Below are 25265 nucleotides of genomic sequence, written 5' to 3' on the forward strand. Positions count from 1 at the left end.
AGGACACGTCGAACGTGCTGAACATGAATCTGGAGTGACGGTGAAAAAATCAGGATATCGTCAAGGTAAACGAAAACAAAGATGTTCAGCATGTCTCTCAGGACATCATTGACTAATGCCTGAAAGACAGCTGGAGCGTTAGCGAGGCCGAAAGGAAGAACCCGGTATTCAAAGTGCCCTAACGGAGTGTTAAACGCCGTCTTCCACTCGTCCCCCTCCCTGATGCGCACGAGATGGTAAGCGTTACGAAGGTCCAACTTAGTGAAAAACCTGGCTCCCTGCAGGATCTCGAAGGCTGAAGACATAAGAGGAAGCGGATAACGATTCTTCACTGTTATGTCATTCAGCCCTCGATAATCTATGCAGGGGCGCAGAGACCCGTCCTTCTTCTTGACAAAAAAAAACCCCGCTCCGGCGGGAGAGGAGGAGGGGACTATGGTACCGGCGTCAAGAGCTACAGACAAATAATCCTCGAGAGCCTTACGTTCGGGAGCCGACAGAGAGTATAGTCTACCCCGGGGGGGAGTGGTTCCCGGAAGGAGATCAATACTACAATCATACGACCGGTGTGGAGGAAGAGAGGTGGCCCTGGACCGACTGAACACCGTGCGCAGATCGTGATATTCCTCCGGCACCCCTGTCAAATCACCAGGCTCCTCCTGTGAAGAAGAGACAGAGGAAACAGGAGGGATAGCAGACATTAAACATTTCACATGACAAGAGACGTTCCAGGAGAGGATAGAATTACTAGACCAATTAATGGAAGGATTATGACAAACTAGCCAGGGATGGCCCAAAACAACAGGTGTAAAAGGTGAACGAAAAATTAAAAAAGAAATGGTTTCGCTATGATTACCAGAAACAGTGAGGGTTAAAGGTAGCGTCTCACGCTGAATCCTGGGGAGAGGACTACCATCCAGGGCGAACAAGGCCGTGGACTCCCTTAACTGTCTGAGAGGAATGTCATGTTCCCGAGCCCAGGTCTCGTCCATAAAACAGCCCTCCGCCCCAGAGTCTATTAAGGCACTGCAGGAAGCTGACGAACCGGTCCAGCGTAGATGGACCGACAAGGTAGTGCAGGATCTTGAAGGAGAGACAGGAGTAGTAGCGCTCACCAGTAGCCCTCCGCTTACTGATGAGCTCTGGCTTTTACTGGACATGAAGTGACAAAATGACCAGCAGAACCGCAATAGAGACAGAGGCGGTTGGTGATTCTCCGTTCCCTCTCCTTAGTCGAGATGCGGATACCTCCCAGCTGCATAGGCTCAGCTCCCGAGCCGGCAGAGGAAGATGGTAGTGATGCGGAGAGGGGGGCAACGGAGAACGCGAGCTCCTTTCCACGAGCTCGGTGACGAAGATCAACCCGTCGCTCAATGCGAATAGCGAGTTCAATCAAGGAATCCACGCTGGAAGGAACCTCCCGGGAGAGAATCTCATCCTTTACCTCTGCGCGGAGACCCTCCAGAAGACGAGCGAGCAAAGCCGGCTCGTTCCAGCCACTGGAGGCAGCAAGAGTGCGAAACTCAATAGAGTAGTCTGTTATGGATCGATTGCCTTGACATAGGGAAGACAGGGCCCTGGAAGCCTCCTCCCCAAAAACAGATCGATCAAAAACCCGTATCATCTCCTCCTTAAAGTCCTGATACTGGTTAGTACACTCAGCCCTTGCCTCCCAGATTGCCGTGCCCCACTCACGAGCCCGTCCAGTAAGGAGAGATATGACGTAGGCGACACGAGCAGTGCTCCTGGCGTAAGTGTTGGGCTGGAGAGAAAACACAATATCACACTGGGTGAGGAACGAGCGGCATTCAGTGGGCTCCCCAGAGTAACACGGCGGGTTATTGATTCTGGGCTCCGGAGATTCGAAAGCCCTGGAAGTGGCCGGTGGATCGAGGCGGAGATGGTGAACCTGTTCTGTGAGGTTGGAGACTTGGGTGGCCAGGGTCTCAACGGCATGTCGAGCAGCAGACAATTCCTGCTCGTGTCTGCCTAGCATCGCTCCCTGGATCTCGACGGCTGAGTGGAGAGGATCCGAAGTCGCTGGGTCCATTCTTGGTCGGATTCTTCTGTCAGGTGCGTGAATGAGGACCCAAAAGCGAATTAACAAACAGAGTTTCTTTAATGATGAACACACGTGGGCTCAGATGGACAGGTAGATTCCGACAGGACAGGACAAGGTTGCAGCAAACACGATGATAGTCTGGTTCAGGCATGAGACACACAAACAAGAATCCGACAAAGACAGGAGCAGAAACAGAGAGAGATATAGGGACCTAATCAGAGGGAAAAAGGGAACAGGTGGGAAAAGGGGTGAATGAGGTAGTCAGAGAAGACAAGGAACAGCTGGGGGAAAGAGGGACAGAAACGGTAACCTAGTACGACCAGCAGAGGGAGACAGGGTGAAAGGAAAGGACAGAAAGACACAACATGACAATACATGACAGTACCCCCCCACTCACCGAGCGCCTCCTGGCGCACTCGAGGAGGAAACCTGGCGGCAACGGAGGAAATCCTCGATCAGCGCACGGTCCAGCACGTCCCGAGAGGGAACCCAACTCCTCTCCTCAGGACCGTACCCCTCCCAATCTACGAGGTACTGGTGACCACGGCCCCGAGGACGCATGTCCAAAATCCTACGGACCCTGTAGATGGGTGCGCCCTCGACAAGGATGGGGGGGGGGGGGGGAAGACGAGCGGGGGCGCGAAGAACGGGCTTGATACAGGAGACATGGAAGACCGGGTGGACGCGACGAAGGTATCGCGGAAGAAGAAGTCGAACTGCGACAGGATTAATGACCCGAGAAATACGGAACGGACCAATGAACCGCGGGGTCAACTTGCGAGAAGCCGTCTTAAGGGGAAGGTTCTGAGTGGAGAGCCAAACTCTCTGACCGCGACAATATCTAGGACTCTTAGTTCTACGCTTATTAGCAGCCCTCACAGTCTGCGTCCTATAACGGCAAAGTGCAGACCTGACCCTCTTCCAGGTGCGCTCGCAACGTTGGACAAAAGCCTGAGCGGAGGGGACGCTGGACTCGGCGAACTGAGATGAGAACAGCGGAGGCTGGTACCCGAGGCTACTCTGAAAAGGAGATAGCCCGGTCGCAGACGAAGGAAGCGAGTTGTGGGCGTATTCTGCCCAGGGGAGCTGTTCTGACCAAGACGCAGGGTTGCGAAAAGAAAGACTGCGTAAGATGCGACCAATAGTCTGATTGGCCCGTTCTGCTTGACCGTTAGACTGGGGGTGAAAGCCGGAAGAGAGACTGACGGAAGCCCCAATCAAACGGCAAAACTCCCTCCAAAATTGAGACGTGAATTGCGGACCTCTGTCCGAAACGACGTCTGACGGAAGGCCATGAATTCTGAAAACATTCTCGGTGATGATTTGTGCCGTCTCTTTAGCAGAAGGAAGCTTAGCAAGGGGAATGAAATGAGCCGCCTTAGAGAACCTATCGACAACCGTAAGAATAACAGTCTTCCCCGCTGACGAAGGCAGTCCGGTGACAAAATCTAAGGCGATGTGAGACCACGGTCGAGAGGGAATGGGAAGCGGCCTGAGACGGCCGGCAGGAGGGGAGTTACCGGACTTAGTCTGCGCGCAGACCGAACAAGCAGCCACGAAACGACGCGTGTCATGCTCCCGGGTGGGCCACCAAAAACGCTGGCGAATGGAAGCAAGCGTACCCCGAACGCCAGGGTGGCCGGCTAACTTGGCAGAGTGAGCCCACTGAAGAACGGCCAGACGAGTAGGAACGGGAACGAAAAGAAGGTTCCTAGGACAAGCGCGCGGCGACGGAGTGTGAGTGAGCGCTTGCTTTACCTGCCTCTCAATTCCCCAGACAGTCAACCCGACAACACGCCCCTCAGGGAGAATCCCCTCGGGGTCAGTGGAGGCTACTGAAGAACTGAAGAGACGAGATAAAGCATCAGGCTTGGTGTTCTTAGAGCCCGGACGATAAGAAATCACGAACTCGAAACGAGCGAAAAACAGCGCCCAACGCGCCTGACGCGCATTAAGTCGTTTGGCAGAACGGATGTACTCAAGGTTCCTATGGTCAGTCCAAACGACAAAAGGAACGGTCGCCCCCTCCAACCACTGTCGCCATTCGCCTAGGGCTAACCGGATGGCGAGCAGTTCGCGGTTTCCCACATCATAGTTACGTTCCGACGGCGACAGGCGATGAGAAAAATACGCGCATGGGTGGACCTTGTCGTCAGAGAGGGAGCGCTGAGAAAGAATGGCTCCCACGCCCACCTCTGACGCGTCAACCTCGACAACGAACTGTCTAGAGACGTCAGGTGTAACAAGGATAGGAGCGGATGTAAAACGATTCTTGAGGAGATCAAAAGCTCCCTGGGCGGAAACGGACCACTTAAAGCACGTCTTGACAGAAGTAAGGGCTGTGAGAGGAGCTGCCACCTGACCGAAATTACGGATGAAACGACGATAGAAGTTCGCGAAGCCGAGAAAGCGCTGCAGCTCGACGCGTGACTTAGGGGCGGGCCAATCAATGACAGCTTGGACCTTAGCGGGATCCATCTTAATGCCTTCAGCGGAAATAACAGAACCGAGAAATGTGACGGAGGAGGCATGAAAAGTGCACTTCTCAGCCTTCACAAAAAGACAATTCTCTAAAAGGCGCTGGAGGACACGTCGAACGTGCTGAACATGAATCTGGAGTGACGGTGAAAAAATCAGGATATCGTCAAGGTAAACGAAAACAAAGATGTTCAGCATGTCTCTCAGGACATCATTGACTAATGCCTGAAAGACAGCTGGAGCGTTAGCGAGGCCGAAAGGAAAAACCCGGTATTCAAAGTGCCCTAACGGAGTGTTAAACGCCGTCTTCCACTCGTCCCCCTCCCTGATGCGCACGAGATGGTAAGCGTTACGAAGGTCCAACTTAGTGAAAAACCTGGCTCCCTGCAGGATCTCGAAGGCTGAAGACATAAGAGGAAGCGGATAACGATTCTTCACTGTTATGTCATTCAGCCCTCGATAATCTATGCAGGGGCGCAGAGACCCGTCCTTCTTCTTGACAAAAAAAAACCCCGCTCCGGCGGGAGAGGAGGAGGGGACTATGGTACCGGCGTCAAGAGCTACAGACAAATAATCCTCGAGAGCCTTACGTTCGGGAGCCGACAGAGAGTATAGTCTACCCCGGGGGGGAGTGGTTCCCGGAAGGAGATCAATACTACAATCATACGACCGGTGTGGAGGAAGAGAGGTGGCCCTGGACCGACTGAACACCGTGCGCAGATCGTGATATTCCTCCGGCACCCCTGTCAAATCACCAGGCTCCTCCTGTGAAGAAGAGACAGAGGAAACAGGAGGGATAGCAGACATTAAACATTTCACATGACAAGAGACGTTCCAGGAGAGGATAGAATTACTAGACCAATTAATGGAAGGATTATGACAAACTAGCCAGGGATGGCCCAAAACAACAGGTGTAAAAGGTGAACGAAAAATTAAAAAAGAAATGGTTTCGCTATGATTACCAGAAACAGTGAGGGTTAAAGGTAGCGTCTCACGCTGAATCCTGGGGAGAGGACTACCATCCAGGGCGAACAAGGCCGTGGACTCCCTTAACTGTCTGAGAGGAATGTCATGTTCCCGAGCCCAGGTCTCGTCCATAAAACAGCCCTCCGCCCCAGAGTCTATTAAGGCACTGCAGGAAGCTGACGAACCGGTCCAGCGTAGATGGACCGACAAGGTAGTGCAGGATCTTGAAGGAGAGACAGGAGTAGTAGCGCTCACCAGTAGCCCTCCGCTTACTGATGAGCTCTGGCTTTTACTGGACATGAAGTGACAAAATGACCAGCAGAACCGCAATAGAGACAGAGGCGGTTGGTGATTCTCCGTTCCCTCTCCTTAGTCGAGATGCGGATACCTCCCAGCTGCATAGGCTCAGCTCCCGAGCCGGCAGAGGAAGATGGTAGTGATGCGGAGAGGGGGGCAACGGAGAACGCGAGCTCCTTTCCACGAGCTCGGTGACGAAGATCAACCCGTCGCTCAATGCGAATAGCGAGTTCAATCAAGGAATCCACGCTGGAAGGAACCTCCCGGGAGAGAATCTCATCCTTTACCTCTGCGCGGAGACCCTCCAGAAGACGAGCGAGCAAAGCCGGCTCGTTCCAGCCACTGGAGGCAGCAAGAGTGCGAAACTCAATAGAGTAGTCTGTTATGGATCGATTGCCTTGACATAGGGAAGACAGGGCCCTGGAAGCCTCCTCCCCAAAAACAGATCGATCAAAAACCCGTATCATCTCCTCCTTAAAGTCCTGATACTGGTTAGTACACTCAGCCCTTGCCTCCCAGATTGCCGTGCCCCACTCACGAGCCCGTCCAGTAAGGAGAGATATGACGTAGGCGACACGAGCAGTGCTCCTGGCGTAAGTGTTGGGCTGGAGAGAAAACACAATATCACACTGGGTGAGGAACGAGCGGCATTCAGTGGGCTCCCCAGAGTAACACGGCGGGTTATTGATTCTGGGCTCCGGAGATTCGAAAGCCCTGGAAGTGGCCGGTGGATCGAGGCGGAGATGGTGAACCTGTTCTGTGAGGTTGGAGACTTGGGTGGCCAGGGTCTCAACGGCATGTCGAGCAGCAGACAATTCCTGCTCGTGTCTGCCTAGCATCGCTCCCTGGATCTCGACGGCTGAGTGGAGAGGATCCGAAGTCGCTGGGTCCATTCTTGGTCGGATTCTTCTGTCAGGTGCGTGAATGAGGACCCAAAAGCGAATTAACAAACAGAGTTTCTTTAATGATGAACACACGTGGGCTCAGATGGACAGGTAGATTCCGACAGGACAGGACAAGGTTGCAGCAAACACGATGATAGTCTGGTTCAGGCATGAGACACACAAACAAGAATCCGACAAAGACAGGAGCAGAAACAGAGAGAGATATAGGGACCTAATCAGAGGGAAAAAGGGAACAGGTGGGAAAAGGGGTGAATGAGGTAGTCAGAGAAGACAAGGAACAGCTGGGGGAAAGAGGGACAGAAACGGTAACCTAGTACGACCAGCAGAGGGAGACAGGGTGAAAGGAAAGGACAGAAAGACACAACATGACAATACATGACAGAAAAACCTCGCCGGTCTTTGAAGTTGAATCTCTGCTTGAAATTCACTGCTCGATTGAGGGACCTTACAGATTATTACATGTGTGGGGTACAGAGATGGGGTAATAATTCAAAAATCCTGTTTACCACTATTATTGAACACGGATTGAGTCCATGCAACTTATTATGCGGTTTGTTAAGCACATTTTTACTCCTGAACTTATTTAGGCTTGCCATAACAAAGGGGTTGCATACTTATCGACTCAAGACATTTCAGCTTTTCATTTTTAATTTCTAACATGTTCTACAAACACAATTCCATGTGTGTGTATATCAGTGACAAACTCAATTTAATACATTTGATATTCAGGCTGTAACACAGAAATATATAGAAAAAGTAAAGGCGTGTAAATGCTTTCTGAAGTCACTGTATATAGCACCAAAAAGGGATCTGCTATGGTTTTGTCACTATATACTGTAGAAGCATTTTTTGTTAGTGTGTAGGCACCTGCAACTTAGCACAAGTAGGATAAATTACAATTGTCCAGAACATTTTTGACTTTGTGGCCAGTTGTTAATTAAACAAATACAAGTGTAAACAATTTGTATTTATTTTTTTATTTAAACTTATTTGAGGAGAAACAGTGAATCGTGCATCGGTGCCAACATATTTGGCCCCATCTGTATGTGCATAGAGGCAGGTACCGAGTTACTATCTTAGTCCTCTTCCTAACTATATGGAACATAAGGCTTCCTACACTGCCATTACAGCCTTGATTTATACAATGACAGAGTACAATGATGTGCTGCCATTCAGACCGGTACCATAGAGATATGGGAGGGCATAGCTTTTTATGTTGTAGTCAACATAAACAAATAAGAATTCCAGATTTTTCTGGATGTAGTTGCCTTCCTCCTGAAGAGAAGAGCATTCCACAGGATATCCCTCCACAGCAGAGCACATTAGAAAAAGCTCTTTCCTGTTAGTTGAACCGTGTGTCAGGAATGTGGTCTGACTCTGTTGTGTTTTTCCAATCCCTCCCTCAACCGCTTTCTCAATCTTTCTGTCTTCCCCTCTTTCCATTTATTTTTCTCTCTATCGCCAATCTCTCTACCCCTCTATCAATCTCCCCCTTTCGACTCCCTCCATCTCTCCATCTGTACATCATACTGTATCCTCCACTATATGAAAGATTGCCCCTTGTTATGTAATCAGGGTGATGTGTGGATCTGTATGGAGCTGATGGACACTTCTCTGGATAAATTCTACAAGCAGGTGATAGATAAAGGCATGACCATCCCCGAGGACATACTGGGAAAGATGGCTGTCTCGGTGAGTAGGACTAGGGCGCAGGGGACCATTTGGATTGGGCCCATGTACAATCATACTGGTAGAAGTTTCACCATATTGCTTATACCAATCAAATCCTCTCAGATCTCCACAAATGCATAGGGCATAGAGTGTAGGTGATGATTTGGGATTATTTGGTAAAAGCATGCGTTTTCTGTATGTTCCATATTTGAAATGCAAGAGAGGCCATACATTGAGAGAGGATTCTGTGTAATTTAGATGTTGTCCACAAGATGGCAACAGTGTGTGCAAAGTTTCAGACTGATCCAGTGAAGAATTACATCCCTACACAATATTTTGTTTCAATATAAATTCGGTGAATTTATGAATGTTCAACAATACATAACTATAGAGAACATACAAAAATCCTATGGTAATAAACAATTGAAGATTACACACTCCCAGGAATGTCATACATGATGGATCATTAGTATCCCTACAGAATACACACTAACCTTCACACATCTAGATGGTTGCTCGGGGTGGGTGTGGAGCCAGAGACAACAGTGGGGTCAAACTGTAGAACCCAGTTCCTACATTTTAATATACAAAACTATGCTACATGTTATCTCTGGGATCCTCAGGATGACAAATCAGAGCAAGATTACTGAATTTAAGTACATTATTTACCTTCAGAGTTGAATGTATCAAACCATTTTCCGCGAGAAGTGTTTTGTTGTGTTCTATCCTCAAACAATATTTTGTTTGCTGTAATAGCTACTGTAAATTGGATACTGCAGTTAGATTAACAAGAATTTAAGCTTTCTGCCCATATAAGACATGTCTATGTCCCTGAAAGTTGGCAGTTTTTTACAATGTCACATTATTGCATATTGAGCAACAACTGTCCCGGTTTAGGGACACCAGTCCCGTAGAGGTTAATTCATATGAGTAGGACTAAAGTTATCAGTCAGCCTAGAGACCAAGATGGATAATACATGGGTTGGTTATGTGTAGGAATATACAGTATATTATGAACGTATTGTTGTCAGATCAGTCAGTCTCTAGACAAAGAGGAATAGCCTATTACTGTACGTGGGTATACATGTAGTTGACTAAATGTGTTAATTCATGCTAGGTGCTTAATATAATAAGAATGAATAAATAATAGATGCAACCATATGGATTCCCCAATCTCCTCTATCTGCTGGTGTTCTGTTCTTATGTTCTAATCTCCCTGGTTACAGGTAGTGAAGGCTCTGGAACATCTGCACAGTAACCTGTCAGTGATCCACCGAGGTAACATCAGAGTTAAATAAAACGTTTTATATTCAAATATGTATATGTTACTGCCAGAAATAAAGGAAAGACTTGAGTAAATGATGGATACACAGTATGTTGTGGTTCCTGAGTTAATTAAGCAATTAACATCCCATCATGCTTAGGGTCACGGTTAAAGGGTATGTGTATATGCGTCTCAGTCCCCAGATCTCAACCCAATTGAACACATATGGGAGATTCTGGAGCGGCGCTTGAAAATGTTTTCCACCATCATCAAAACACTAAATGATGGAACTTCTCGTGGAGAAATTGTGTCGCATCCCTCCAATAGAGTTTCAGACACTTGCAGAATCTATGCCAAGGTGCATTGAAGCTGTTCTGGCGGCTTGTGGTGACCCAATGCCCGAATAAGACACAAAGTTGGTGTTTCCTTTATTTTGGCAGTTACCTGTATTATGCTTATCTATGGGGTACACCTTAAAACAGTTGGACTAGTGTCCATCCTTTAAAACCATGTCTCACCAAAGGTCAAAGACTCTATTTCTTGTGTCTAAAACCTGTGTTCCATGCATCTGTTTCTGTATTAACATTGCATGTAGTAATTTAAGATGATTGCAGGTTACTAAAATAAAGTGAAAACTGTGCCTAGCCAGCAACCACAGTCCTGCTGCAAATGTGTTTTGAGGGCTGTGTGTTTGAGACTGTTATCTGCTTCCCAGTTCTGTCACTGTGGCTAACTGACTCGGCAGATTAAATCAGTGATGACCCTGTTTCTCTTTCACTTCCGTCACACTCCTCTGTCTCTTCCATATCTCTTTCCTCCTCTCTCTTTCTCTCTCTCTCTATCAATCCATCTCCTCTTTTTCTCCCCTCTGTCTCCCTCAGATGTGAAGCCATCAAATGTATTGATCAACACACAGGGCCAGGTGAAGATGTGTGACTTTGGGATCAGTGGTTACCTGGTGGACTCCGTGGCCAAGACCATAGACGCCGGCTGCAAGCCCTACATGGCGGTAAGTGGGTGTGTGGTAGGAGAGGTATAGGGGTTTTAAAAGATATACAAAATATATGTCTACTCAGTAAAATCAAACTATAAAGATTTAGGCTTAAAGATGCTCATGAGCCAAAGCGGGTCCCCAAAACTGTTGGACAGCTGTGTACGTCATCCAATTATGTTATGTCCTGCAAAAATAGTATGAAAATAATTACATTTCCTACAATTCACATGACCTATTACGAATTCCAATTCATACAATGTTACTTAAAAAAAAATGTTTTTTAATACATTTAACCTTTATTTAACTAGGCAAGTCAGTTATTTATTATTAATATTTACAATGACGGCCTACACGGTCAAACCCGGACGACGCTGGGCCAATTGTGCACCACCCTATGGGACTCTCAATCACGGACGGTTGTGATACAGCCTGGAATCGATCCAGGGTGTCTAGTGATGCCTTAGACCACTGCGTCACTCGGGAGCCCAAATGCTGGCTCAGTGAATAACTGTTTACAGAACATAGATATGATACATGATGTTAATTAATTATTGTACAAGTTTGACTGAGCTGACTGCTTGCTGCCTGAATGTTTCAGTGCTACAGGTCTCTATGTTATGTCATTAGCCATGCCCTTTAATAACCACGGTTAGCTTTTAACTGCTGTGTGTCCACAGAGCCTTTGATTGGCTGAGCAATTTAAGGCCTGGTAGCACTCCGAGAACAGAATGGGTTGTGTGTGTTTGAGGTACAGATGATGGGGGGAGTTTGGGTCGTCTAGGACAACTAATGTTAGTTTGCAATACTAAAGTGATATTATCCGGGTCTCGTGTGTGTGTGTGTGTGTGTGTGCGGTTCTGTTCTGTCCCCCAGCCAGAGAGGATCAACCCAGAGATTAATCAGAAAGGCTACAACGTCAAGTCTGACATTTGGAGTTTAGGAATCACTATGGTGAGTCTCTATTCAAATTTGTACTTATGCAGATTATTCATTTATAATTATAAAAAAAGTGATTATTACACTAGTAGGCCTATTTTATTTTATTAATGCTACAGTAACCACAGATTAAATGTTTTATTTTAGTTTTCCTGGGTGACATTTTGTACATTGCTAGTAATAGTCAAAAGTGGAGAAAAAAAAGTTATTGAATTTAAAATAATTATTGTGCTAATAGAACATGTTTTTCATGTTCAAGAAAAGCTTTTGTCTTTCAGTGAGACATGATGACCCTCTACTGCTCTGCTCCAGGAGAGCTGTTACATATTCCTCTCTCTCATTTGCACATCCTAAATTCTATCACACCCAATATCAGTTTGGTGTCAAAAGAACGTGATGATCCTCCAGCTGCCAATGGTAGTTTTCAGAAATGTAACTGTCTAGGGCAGGGGTATTCAACTCCTAACCTCCGGAGACTGCTGGTTTTCTCTTCTACCTGATAATTAATTGCACCCGCCTGGTGTCCAAGGTCTAAACCGGTGCCGATTAGAGGAGAACAATGAAAAAACACAGTGGAACTGTATTCAAGGTCCAGAGTTGAATTTGAGGGGTCTAATGTCACAAATCACCCAATTTCTGGCGTTTAACGACAGAATCTTTAGCTTAGTGCATTTTATGTACAACAATACAATGCTGCATTCCTGCATTGCACCTCCATTACTAGGTCGCTTCATGCCATTGTTTTGAATGTTCTAAAGCCACCCTCTACCGGTGGCGCAATACTGGTGCCCTAAAGTCGTGATAATCCCAGTCATTCTGGGCGGAGGCTAACGACTGTTTAGTGTAAATTACATTACAGTGCCTGGAAATACGATTATATTGCTAAAGTAGTCAAATGTTTAGTAGGAAACAACTTTGCCAGCATTATCATGTTGTCAAATTTACTTTCGACATACGGCAATATTGTCATTAGCCAGCAAAGTTCCTCAAAAATAGCTAGCAATGCTAACGTTAGCTATTTTAAATCAGGTGACCTCTCGATCTTAGCTAACTAGCTACCGTTATACTGCATCGAAAGTCAATCTGGCGACATCAAAAGGTTTTACCACAAATGATTTGCCTCTCTTTGAATGGCATTGTATTTCCAAGCCACTAATGCACTTTTGATGAAATGCTCATCAGCGCTCATTGACGATGCATTGAGTAGAATGCTCAGTTGCTCATCAGTATAAAACAAATGTTCAAAATAATATTGTGACGAAACATGCAACCCATGATTAGCCTGCTCTCTAGCAGTGCCCTGTGATATCCTGTTCCCTGTCATCTCATTCCCTGTAATATCCTGTGCCCCCCTCTTCAGATTGAGCTGGCCATCTTGCGTTTTCCCTATGACTCGTGGGGCACCCCTTTCCAGCAGCTGAAGCAGGTGGTGGAGGAACCATCCCCCCATCTTCCTGCTGACCAGTTCTCCCCTGAGTTTGTTGACTTCACCTCCCTGTGGTACGTTCTCCTCTCCTGTAAAGCTAGCCTGGTCCCATATCTGTTTGGGCTGTCTTTCCAAGTCTATGGTCGTTGTTATATTTGTCATGACGGCGACCATTGGATTTGGCAAGACATCAGAAGCAGATCTGGGACCAGGCTTACCTGTACATAATTTAGGCCCTACAAAAGTGTTGTCAATGTCAGTTATGTCAGTATTTTCTTTCTGTACTTTGCCTCGTCTAATTCCACTCAAGGTCTTTGGCTATTGTATGAGTCCTACTTGAGCGCTTGCTGGATTGAGACTCACAAGTGAATTTCTCTTGACAATTTTTCCAGTTGTTGTTGTAATAGCCACAAGTACTTTATGACCAGGACAGAATGTGATGCATGTGCCTGGGTTCCAGAGACTAGGCTACCCTCTGTGGAATGTGTCTAAATGTGCATTCTCACCAGCCTGTTATGTCTACCGCGCACTGTTAGGCCTCCACACCAATTATTTAATATCTACTCATGCCGTTTTTCCCTTCACACAACCCTAAAAGGTTTTACATTTGTTTTACATGTAGGCCTACAGTACAGAAGATAAATTACATTTTTTCCCACCATAAAACCTTGCTAATGGTCATCTTGGTATGTTGTGTTGTTCAATGTAGGCCCTAATTTTTCAGTTTTATGGCTGTCCGAAATGGGAACGTATTACCTACAGCAGGGATGAGCAACTTTGTTCTGGGTGGCCACACAATCTGAACTAATCATGAGGGGCCGACACTAGCCCTTTGGGAGCCCCCACCTTGCGAGCAAAAGATTTTAGCAGCCTCCCTCTTGACAGCGGAGAGAAAAAAAATGTAAGCTTTAAAGTTAAGTTCCTGCATTTAGACATGGGGCGTAGAGAAAATGTTGCCATTTTAAAGAAAGTTTGCTGCAATTCTGCACTTTTTGCCAAGGGGCAAAGAAGATTTTGGATTTTTATAACTAATTTCATATGTTTCTACACATCGTGCAATGGGGCAATGATAATTTGTTTCAGTTTTACAGCTAATTTCCTGCAATTCTACTCATTTTGCCATACTGCTATAAATGTTTGCAGTTTTGAATATGAAATCTGGGTGAGAATGATTAACAAAATCAACCCCCCCCCGATCAGTAATTTGACCATGATTACTAGAAGTTTAGTTAGCTGGCTAGATGAATTTACCAATCTTTGGGTTTTTACTCCGTTGACAGGTCCATGTCCGCTTGCAGCTGATTCAATCTGGAGTAGAGTGGAGTGGGAGACACATTACCAGATATGAGTCATCTAACAGTATCTCTATATGAATCATAGACATTGCAGTTGTAATCCTTTCTCTCATTGCCCTTTTCATTCCCAGCTTAAAGAAAAATTCCAAAGAGCGGCCAAACTACCCAGAACTCATGGTGAGTGTGTTTTGAACTTTGGAGATGTCTTATTATTTAGTTACACACTTTATTTTCAACTCTAAGAAATGTTCAATACAAAGTGAATGTGAGTATGTCCTCTTCCATTACTAACAGTTGACCACTAGATGGCAGACTTAGTCCAGTAATAATTTGTTTTGAAATAATCTCCCCACTTAATTTATATCCAATCAATGCTATTGATTATATATCAAACTTTTGTTGAGTATATTATTTTTCTACTTTATTTGATTTTACATGAATCACTTAAGAAAATAAATGAGACAATTTATCTTTTCTTCTCTTCATCCCAGCAACATCCTTTTTTCATCTCCCACGAATCCAAAAAGACTGACGTGGCTTGCTTTGTCAAGGTCATCCTCGGGGACTGATCTAAGACAACGCTCTGACCAATTTCCACAAGGGGAGGCGGGCCTTTAAAAAAAAGCACCAATTGCAAACCCTGTTACCTGCGGAACTCCACAACGCCTCCCCAGTTCCCGACCCCTCCCTCTGGCACAGATACAAATGGACAGTAAAGGAACTCCGAGGAGATGAATGATGCCCAACCATGTTGGAGGAATGAGGAGTTAGCCTTAAAGCCTCAAGGCCCTCACATATTAGATATAGGCAGTGGGGCAACGTGTAATTTACTGTTGTTTTGATGATTGGTGGGCCGGGCCATGTGTAATCTGGATTAATTTAACTGTATGAAATGCGACTCCCGCCGACTCTAATTTTGTCCCACCCTTGTTACTGTACTAGACCCACTGCTCAAACAGTGATTTGGATGTTAGTGAATTTAGGAACGTGTGGATTATGCCCTGTGCTATTGGTCAATCTCTAATATATTTTTAAACCTGGTGTGAAAACATAAAACAGAGTTTTAAAAACAACTAAAAGTGATAAATATACATATGTATAATCTAAATGTTTGTATTATACTCAAAGAAAGTTGCATTGGTTTACTAATAGACTGCACATGTACAGAACATATCTACTATATAATGAGTGGGTTTCAGTCCCCTTAGATAAACAGAGAGATTCAAATTCTATGACTGTCCAATGGTTGAGCTGTAGACCGCTAGACAGGCTGGAGGCCTCAGTCAGAACTGCAATGGGTTCTTCAAAGTATGTTACTGCAGTTTGCTCTCAACTGCTCTCTAATGTTGTGGGCTGTGTGTTTGGGTGGGTGGGTGGAAGCCTTCCATGCATGTGTTGTGAGATATATGTGGGCGATGTCATTGTTGTGGGAGGGGTGCATCTAATCCTTCCTAGTCACTTCCTGAATATTATTCTGTTCAACTCGAATAGAACTGGAGATAAGTTATACAGTTATTATTTTAAAGATATTTAGCTTTTATTTATACTGATGAGATACTGACAGTATATTCCAGTGCGCTTATTTATTAACTGCTGTTTTTTTCCCTTTGAAAACTCTACATTAACAATAGATAACTTTCTTATTTTACTGTGTGTGTATTTATTGTGTGTCGCACTTGACAGGTAATGCTGTACTGAAACAGTTACTCATAACGCAAGCCTTATACACTGACTATACATTAAGGACAACTGCTCTTTCCATTACATAGACTGACCAGGTGAAAGCTATGATCCCTTATTGATGCCACTTGTTAAATCCACTTCAATCAGTGTAGATGAGACAATTGAGACATGGATTGTCATAGGGTGAATGGGCAAGACAAAAGTTAAGTGCCTTTGAACGGGTTATGGTAGTAGGTGCCCGGGGGCGCACCGGTTTGTGTCAACTACAATGCTGCTGGGTTTATCAAGCGCAGCAGTTTCCCGTGTGTATCAAGAATGGTCCACCGAATTGTGTTTTCCCAAATTTGTACAAATTAATACAAATTCAAAACTAAAATGTCTTGAGGTAAGTTTTCAACACCTTTGTTATGGCAAGCCTGCATAAATTCAGGAGTAAAAATGTGCTTAATTTAGTTTTTACTCATTCTGTGTGCAATAGTAGCTTTTAACATTTTTTAATGACTCATCTCTGTACCCCACACATACAATTATCTGTAAGGTCAGTCAGCAGCCTCCACTGCTTTCAGCACGACAATGACCTAAAACACAAAGCCAAATCTACACTGGAGTTGCTTACTAAGAAGACAGTGAATGTTCCTGAGTGGCTGAGTTACAGTTTTGACTGAAATCTACTTGAACATTTTATGGCAAGACTTGAAAATGGTTGTCTAGCAATGATCAACAACCAATTTGACAGAACATTTTAAATAGAATAATGGGCAAATGTTGCATAATCCAGGTGTTGAAAACTCTTAGACTTACCCAGAAAGACTTCCAGCTGACTCAAGTATTCACACCCCTATGTAAATTAGATATTTATTTTATTTTCAAAACATTTGCTAAAATGTATACATGTGTTTTCACTTTGTCATTTTGGGGTACTGTGTATAGTGAGGTACATTATGGGGTACTGTGTATAGTGAGGTACATTATGGGGTACTGTGTATAGTGAGGTACATTATGGGGTACTGTGTATAGTGAGGTACATTATGGGGTACTGTGTATAGTGAGGTACATTATGGGGTACTGTGTATAATGAGGTACATTATGGGGTACTGTGTATAGTGAGGTACATTATGGGGTACTGTGTATAGTGAGGTACATTATGGGGTACTGTGTATAGTGAGGTACATTATGGGGTACTGTGTATAGTGAGGTACATTATGGGGTACTGTGTATATGTGAACAAAATGCAATAATCCATTTTTAATTCAGGCTGTAACATCAATAGCCTACATCAATGCAAATGCAATCGAAAATCACATCAAGTAGTAAAACTCGCCTCACTGTGATTGATCAGTTTGAAGAAAGAAGTTCAACAAACTGTGGAATAAGTCAAGGGGTATGAATAGTTTCTGAAGGCACTGTACCTACTTGGACTGCAGTATCATTAACTCGCCACTTGCTTGCATAAATTGCTTATGTAGCTGTTAATGCACTTACCCTCTCAAGCCCAGTCTACTAGATTGGGAAAGGGGGATACCTAGTCAATTGAATGCATGCAACTGAAATGTGTCTGCCATAATCAACATCCACAGCACCCAGGGGACAGTGAGTTAAAAATCTGTTCTGAGCAAGGCAGTTAAGTCTGGCGTTCACTAGTGGCTTGATGCTGTGGCAAAAACCATACAACTAATTTACGTGAGTTTTCAAAAACAACAGCATTTCTGAAACTCTAGACTAGTTTGATGGAATCCTTGGTTGTTGCATTTTGTTTATTGTGGCTGATATTGTATAGTAAGTAGGTCATTGTCAATTACTATTGTGCTGCTTTCGTAGAGTGACTGGCAGGATGGATGATGCTTTTGAGTCTCTTTGCCATTACGCAAGTACTCATGTCATCAATATGAAAACTTGAATTGTTATGATCCAGCAGAATGTGAAGGCAGGATCTTACTATGGCTGTTGTGGTAACCGTATTACTGCCACACCGGCAGTCATGAGTCATGACCGCAGTGAAATTGTATGTCACCATTGAGCCACAGTAATCTGTGGACATGCGTTGGTAGTACACAATTCGCTAACCACGCTAATGGCCTGGTACTCAGCGCTCTGTTGTCCCTCTAACCCAGTGGTGTAAAACTCATTCCATGGAGGGCCTAATATCTGCTGGTTTTTGGCCTTTCAATTAAGACCTAGACAACCACATGAGGGGAATTCCTTACTAATTAGTGACCTTAATTCAACAATCAAGTACAAGGGAGGAGTGAAAACCGACAGTCACTCGGCCCTCCATGGAATGAGTTTGACAGGTGCTCTAACCATTGACATCAATGCAAATTCAATCAAATCTCAACAAATCAAATGTTCTAATCATCTTATTTGTCATGTGCCGAATACAACAGTGAAATGCTTACTTACAAACCCTTTTAACCAACAATGCAGTTTCAAAAAAATGTATAGTTATTTTCTTAAGTATGAGATAAGAATAACATAATTAAAGAGCAGCAGTAAATGACAATAGTGGGGCTATATACAGGGGAACTGGTATGTGCTGGGGCACCGGTGTCGAGGTAATTGATGTAATTATGTACATGTAGGTAGATCAAACACATCAAAATAGTTTCATGCTTTTAAAACTCACCTCACTGTGATCGATACATTTGAAGAAAGAAGTTCAACAACAGGTTGAAACTGAGTGGAAAACATGGTCGTTGTGGATGTTGTTTCAAAACCTAACACAACGAAATGAAGAACGCTTTCTAAGGTGATGATTAATTGAAAACACCCCTATTATTGGAGCTTATGCACACGCATAGGCCTATATATGAAGTCCGTGAGAAAAAAAATGGTTCATTGGACTGATTGATTGTGCAGGGCGGCTAACATTTAGCCTACAATTATAGTGAATTTGATTTTGAGTGGCCTTTTCATAATAAATAGGCTGATACATTGCTTTAGCTGCAGAATATCTCCCTACTGTATGTTTCCATCTCCTTTCTCGTCTTCATTACTCTCGAGCTGTCACGTTGTTTATAATAATGATGGTCGGATCAAGGCGCAGAGTACTTCGAGTTCCACATATTTTAATGAAAGTGAAACTTAAGCTAATACAAAACAAAATAAAGAATAAACTAACCGTGATGACAATGCAGTGCGAACAGGCAACTAAACTTAAACAATATCCCATAACCCACAGGTGGAAAAAATGCTACTTAAGTATGATCCCCAATTAGAGACAACGATAACCAGCTGCCTCTAATTGGGAATCATACAAATCATCAACATAGAAAATCAAACCTAGAACCCCACATAGAAAATATAAACTAGAACAAAAAAAAACAAATCCCCCCCCCAAAAAGGTGCAGACTCCGACCGCAAAACCTGAAACAAAAAGGGAGGGTTAGGGGGAGTGTCTAGTGTCGGCTCTGGTGCGGGGCGAAGTACACGCTCATCCGCCAGCATCGGGGGCGGCTCTGGTGCGGGACGAAGTACCCGCTCATCCAGCCATGGACCTTGAAGTTCCGGACCGTTTACCGTCGCAAGAGGTTCCGGGCGGTGGGACCTCTCAGGAGGTTCCGGACCGGGGGCCGTCGCCAGAGGCTCCGGACCAGGAACCGTCGCCAGAAGCTCCGGACCGGGAACCGTCACCAGAAGCTCTGGACTGGGGATCTTCGCAGGAAGCCTGGTGCTTGGAGCCGGCACTGGTGGTACCGGGCTAGTGACACGCACCTCAGGGCGAGCGTGAGGAGCAGGCACAGGATGTACTGGACTGGGGAGGCGCACTGGAGGCCTGATGAGTGAGGCTGGTAGAGATGGCACCGGACTAGTGACACGCACTTCAGAGCGAGTGCGGGGAGGAGGCACAGGACGTACTGGACTGGGGACACACACTTCAGGGAAAGTGCAAGGAGCAGGAACAGGACGCACCTGACTGGGAAAGCACACTTGAGGGAGAGTGCGAGGAGCAGGCACAGGACGTACTGGAGACCTGGTGCCTGGTGCGTATAGCCGGCAAGTGCGAGGAGCTGGCACATGACATACTGGGCTGTGAAGGTGCACTGGAGACCTGGTGCGTATAGCCGGCAAGTGCGAGGAGCTGGCACAGGACATACTGGGCTGTGAAGGTGCACTGGAGACCTGGTGCATATACAGTGCCTTGCGAAAGTATTCGGCCCCCTTGAACTTTGCGACCTTTTGCCACATTTCATGCTTCAAACATAAAGATATAAAACTGTCTTTTTTGTGAAGAATCAACAACAAGTGGGACACAATCATGAAGTGGAACGACATTTATTGGATATTTCAAACTTTTTTAACAAATTGGGCGTGCAAAATTATTCAGCCCCCTTAAGTTAATACTTTGTAGCGCCACCTTTTGCTGCGATTACAGCTGTAAGTCGCTTGGGGTATGTCTCTATCAGTTTTGCACATCGAGAGACTGACATTTTTTCCCATTCCTCCTTGCAAAACAGCTCGAGCTCAGTGAGGTTGGATGGAGAGCATTTGTGAACAGCAGTTTTCAGTTCTTTCCACAGATTCTCGATTGGATTCAGGTCTGGACTTTGACTTGGCCATTCTAACACCTGGATATGTTTATGTTTGAACCATTCCATTGTAGATTTTGCTTTATGTTTTGGATCATCGTCTTGTTGGAAGACAAATCTCCATCCCAGTCTCAGGTCTTTTGCAGACTCCATCAGGTTTTCTTCCAGAATGGTCCTGTATTTGGCTCCATCCATCTTCCCATCAATTTTAACCATCTTCCCTGTCCCTGCTGAAGAAAAGCAGGCCCAAACCATGATGCTGCCACCACCATGTTTGACAGTGGGGATGGTGTGTTCAGGGTGATGAGCTGTGTTGCTTTTACGCCAAACATAACGTTTTGCATTGTTGCCAAAAAGTTCAATTTTGGTTTCATCTGACCAGAGCACCATCTTCCACATGTTTGGTGTGTCTCCCAGGTGGCTTGTGGCAAACTTTAAACAACACTTTTTATGGATGTCTTTAAGAAATGTCTTTCTTCTTGCCACTCTTCCATAAAGGCCAGATTTGTACAATATACGACTGATTGTTGTCCTATGGACAGAATCTCCCACCTCAGCTGTAGATCTCTGCAGTTCATCCAGAGTGATCATGGGCCTCTTGGCTGCATCTCTGATCAGTCTTCTCCTTGTATGAGCTGAAAGTTTAGAGAGACGGCCAGGTCTTGGTAGATTTGCAGTGGTCTGATACTCCTTCCATTTCAATATTATCGCTTGCACAGTGCTCCTTGGGATGTTTAAAGCTTGGGAAATCTTTTTGTATCCAAATCCGGCTTTAAACTTCTTCACAACAGTATCTCGGACCTGCCTGGTGTGTTCCTTGTTCTTCATGATGCTCTCTGCGCTTTTAACGGACCTCTGAGACTATCAAAGTGCAGGTGCATTTATACGGAGACTTGATTACACACAGGTGGATTGTATTTATCATCATTAGTCATTTAGGTCAACATTGGATCATTCAGAGATCCTCACTGAACTTCTGGAGAGAGTTTGCTGCACTGAAAGTAAAGGGGCTGAATAATTTTGCACCCCCAATTTTTCAGTTTTTGATTTGTTAAAAAAGTTTGAAATATCCAATAAATGTCGTTCCACTTCATGATTGTGTCCCACTTGTTGTTGATTCTTCACAAAAAAAAACAGTTTTATATCTTTATGTTTGAAGCCTGAAATGTGGCAAAAGGTCGCAAAGTTCAAGGGGGCCGAATACTTTCGCAAGGCACTGTAGCTGGTACTTTAAGATTCAAACCTCCCACTCCGTTATAAAACCGGAGTAGCTAGCTTAAGTGCAAAAGTATTTTTTCCCCTGCCCCTGTTCCTGCCCATTTGATAATGGGCCATTCTAAACTAATATGACATTTTAGTAAAGACAAGATTAAATTGAGGATAGTCTGATAAGTGAAAATATGATCACTTGATGATAAAACAGGGTGTGCAGCCTGAGGCAAGGAACAGAGCACAAGCTTTTTTTTGCGACTTTCTCAAATCATCAATAGCCTATAGTTGCGTCATGCAGCCCACATATACTTTGATTTCTAAAGTTTCCAAAATAACTCTAAATCTAGCATATGATGACCTCTTTAAAATGATCACTATTACGCTGAACATAGCAACTTCATATGCGCACTCTCATATAAAATCATAGAATAAAAAAAAGGCACAGGATTTATAAGTATATCTTGTCTGCTAAATTAACTATCCTATAGTCTATGGCATGGCGCACAGCCAGATAACATACAGTAGGCCAACTCATAATCTACTCTTCTGAAATACATTTTCTTCATAACATAATGCATCTTTCGACATGCCTAAAACAAATAACGGATGTATTGCGATGGTGTAAATGAAATAGATTTATTTGACTTGTTTAAATGTAGATGTTCCAAGGGTGTGCATCAGCAACTTGTATGTGTGGAGGCCTGGAGATACTAAACTTGTGTATGTTAATTAACGATCAATTGCAGTGAGACTGGCAGTAATTTGCGTGACAGTAATCGGCTGACAAATTGTCATGACAGCAACGGCCCTAGGTATTATCGCATTTCAATAATGAAATACACAATTATTACAGTATGGCAAATTAAACACTGGGGTGATAGATGTGCAAAAGATGAGTGTGAAAGTAGTGGCACTGGGGTGCAAAGGAGCAAAATACAGTGCCTTGCGAAAGTATTCGGCCCCCTTGAACTTTGCGACCTTTTGCCACATTTCAGGCTTCAAACATAAAGATATAAAACTGTATTTTTTTGTGTAGAATCAACAACAAGTGGGACACAATCATGAAGTGGAACAACATTTATTGGATATTTCAAACTTTTTTAACAAATCAAAAACTGAAAAATTGGGCGTGCAAAATTATTCAGCCCCCTTAAGTTAATACTTTGTAGCGCCACCTTTTGCTGCGATTACAGCTGTAAGTCGCTTGGGGTATGTCTCTATCAGTTTTGCACATCGAGAGACTGAAATTTTTTCCCATTCCTCCTTGCAAAACAGCTCGAGCTCAGTGAGGTTGGATGGAGAGCATTTGTGAACAGCAGTTTTCAGTTCTTTCCACAGATTCTCGATTGGATTCAGGTCTGGACTTTGACTTGGCCATTCTAACACTTGGATATGTTTATTATTGAACCATTCCATTGTAGATTTTGCTTTATGTTTTGGATCATTGTCTTGTTGGAAGACAAATCTCCGTCCCAGTCTCAGGTCTTTTGCAGACTCCATCAGGTTTTCTTCCAGAATGGTCCTGTATTTGGCTCCATCCATCTTCCCATCAATTTTAACCATCTTCCCTGTCCCTGCTGAAGAAAAGCAGGCCCAAACCATGATGCTGCCACCACCATGTTTGACAGTGAGGATGGTGCGTTCAGCTGTGTTGCTTTTACACCAAACATAACGTTTTGCATTGTTGCCAAAAAGTTCAATTTTGGTTTCATCTGACCAGAGCACCTTCTTCCACATGTTTGGTGTGTCTCCCAGGTGGCTCGTGGCAAACTTTAAACAACACTTTTTATGGATATCTTTAAGAAATGGCTTTCTTCTTGCCACTCTTCCATAAAGGCCAGATTTGTGAAATATACGACTGATTGTTGTCCTATGGACAGAGTCTCCCACCTCAGCTGTAGATCTCTGCAGTTCATCCAGAGTGATCATGGGCCTCTTGGCTGCATCTCTGATCAGTCTTCTCCTTGTATGAGCTGAAAGTTTAGAGGGACGGCCAGGTCTTGGTAGATTTGCAGTGGTCTGATACTCCTTCCATTTCAATATTATCGCTTGCACAGTGCTCCTTGGGATGTTTAAAGCTTGGGAAATATTTTTGTATCCAAATCCGGCTTTAAACTTCTTCACAACAGTATCTCGGACCTGCCTGGTGTGTTCCTTGTTCTTCATGATGCTCTCTGCGCTTTTGACGGACCTCTGAGACTATCACAGTGCAGGTGCATTTATTCGGAGACTTGATTACACACATTGTATTTATCATCATTAGTCATTTAGGTCAACATTGGATCATTTAGAGATCCTCACTGAACTTCTGGAGAGAGTTTGCTGCACTGAAAGTAAAGGGGCTGAATAATTTTGCACGCCCAATTCTTCAGTTTTTGATTTGTTAAAAAAGTTTGAAATATCCAATAAATGTCGTTCCACTTCATGATTGTGTCCCACTTGTTGTTGATTCTTCACAAAAAAATACAGTTTTATATCTTTATGTTTGAAGCCTGAAATGTGACAAAAGGTCGCAAAGTTCAAGGGGGCCGAATACTTTCGCAAGGCACTGTAAATAACAATATGGTGATGAGGTAGTTGGATGGGCTATTTACAGATGGGCTATGTACAGGTGCAGTGAGATGCTCAGACAGCTAGCTGGTGCTTAAAGCTAGTGAGGGAGATATGAGTCTCCAGCTTCAGTGATATTTGCAGTTCGTTCCAGTCATTGGCAGCAGAGAACTCGAAGGAAAGGTGGCCGAAGGAGGATTTGGCTTTGGGGGTGATCAGTGAAATATACCTGCTGGAGCGCGTGCTGCGGGTGAGTGCTGTTATGGTGACCAGTGAGCTGAGATAAGGCGGGGATTTACCTAGCAATGACTTATAGATAACCTGGAGCAAGTGGGTTTGGCGACGGATATGAAGCGATGGCCAGCCAACGAGAGCATACAGGTCGCAGTGATGGTAGTATATGGGGCATTGGTGAAAAAACTGATTGCACTGTGATAGACTGCATCCAATTTGCTGAGTAGAGTGTTGGAGGCTATTTTGTAAATGACATCACCGAAGTCAAGGATCGGTAGGATAGTCAGTTTTACTAGGGTATGTTTGGCAGCATGAGTGAAGGATGCTTTGTTGCTTTGCAAAATAGGAAGCCGGTTCTACATTTAATTTTGGATTAGAGATGCTTAATGTGAGTCTGGAAGGAGAGTTTACAGTCTAACCAGATACCTAGGTATTTGCAGCTGTCCACATATTCTAAGTCAGAACTGTCCAGAGTAGTGATGATGGACGGGTGGGTAGGTTTGGGCAGTGATCGGTTGAAGAGCATGCATTTAGTTTTGCTTGCATTTAAGAGCAGTTGGAGGCCATGGAAGGAGAGTTGTATGGCATTGAAGCTCGTCTGGAGGTTAGTTAAACAGTGTCCAAAGAAGGACCAGAAGTATACAGAATGGTGTCGTCTGCATAGAGGTGGATCAGAGAATCACCAGCAGCAAGAGCGACATCATTGATGTATACAGAGAAAAGAGTCGGCCCGAGGATTGAACTCTATTGCACCCCCATAGAGACT

General features: G+C 44.5%; 1 protein-coding gene across 2 annotated transcripts in view; it reads left to right on the forward strand.

The window, feature by feature from the left end:
- map2k6 (mitogen-activated protein kinase kinase 6) overlaps window positions 1-15942 on the forward strand; it is a 56260-nt gene extending 40318 nt beyond the window's left edge. The window contains exons 6-12 of one of the 2 annotated variants that reach the window (XM_021581080.2): window positions 8284-8400; window positions 9606-9657; window positions 10525-10652; window positions 11511-11588; window positions 12934-13073; window positions 14426-14471; window positions 14786-15942. In XM_021581080.2, coding sequence (XP_021436755.1) covers window positions 8284-8400; window positions 9606-9657; window positions 10525-10652; window positions 11511-11588; window positions 12934-13073; window positions 14426-14471; window positions 14786-14863 — 639 coding nt within the window. In that variant the 3' untranslated portion in view covers window positions 14864-15942. The other variant, XM_036960499.1, reaches the window with a different exon arrangement.
- Window positions 15943-25265: the final 9323 nt, after the last annotated feature.

The sequence above is a fragment of the Oncorhynchus mykiss genome, chromosome 23 (assembly GCF_013265735.2).
Source record: "Oncorhynchus mykiss isolate Arlee chromosome 23, USDA_OmykA_1.1, whole genome shotgun sequence".
Taxonomy (NCBI): Eukaryota; Metazoa; Chordata; class Actinopteri; order Salmoniformes; family Salmonidae; genus Oncorhynchus; species Oncorhynchus mykiss.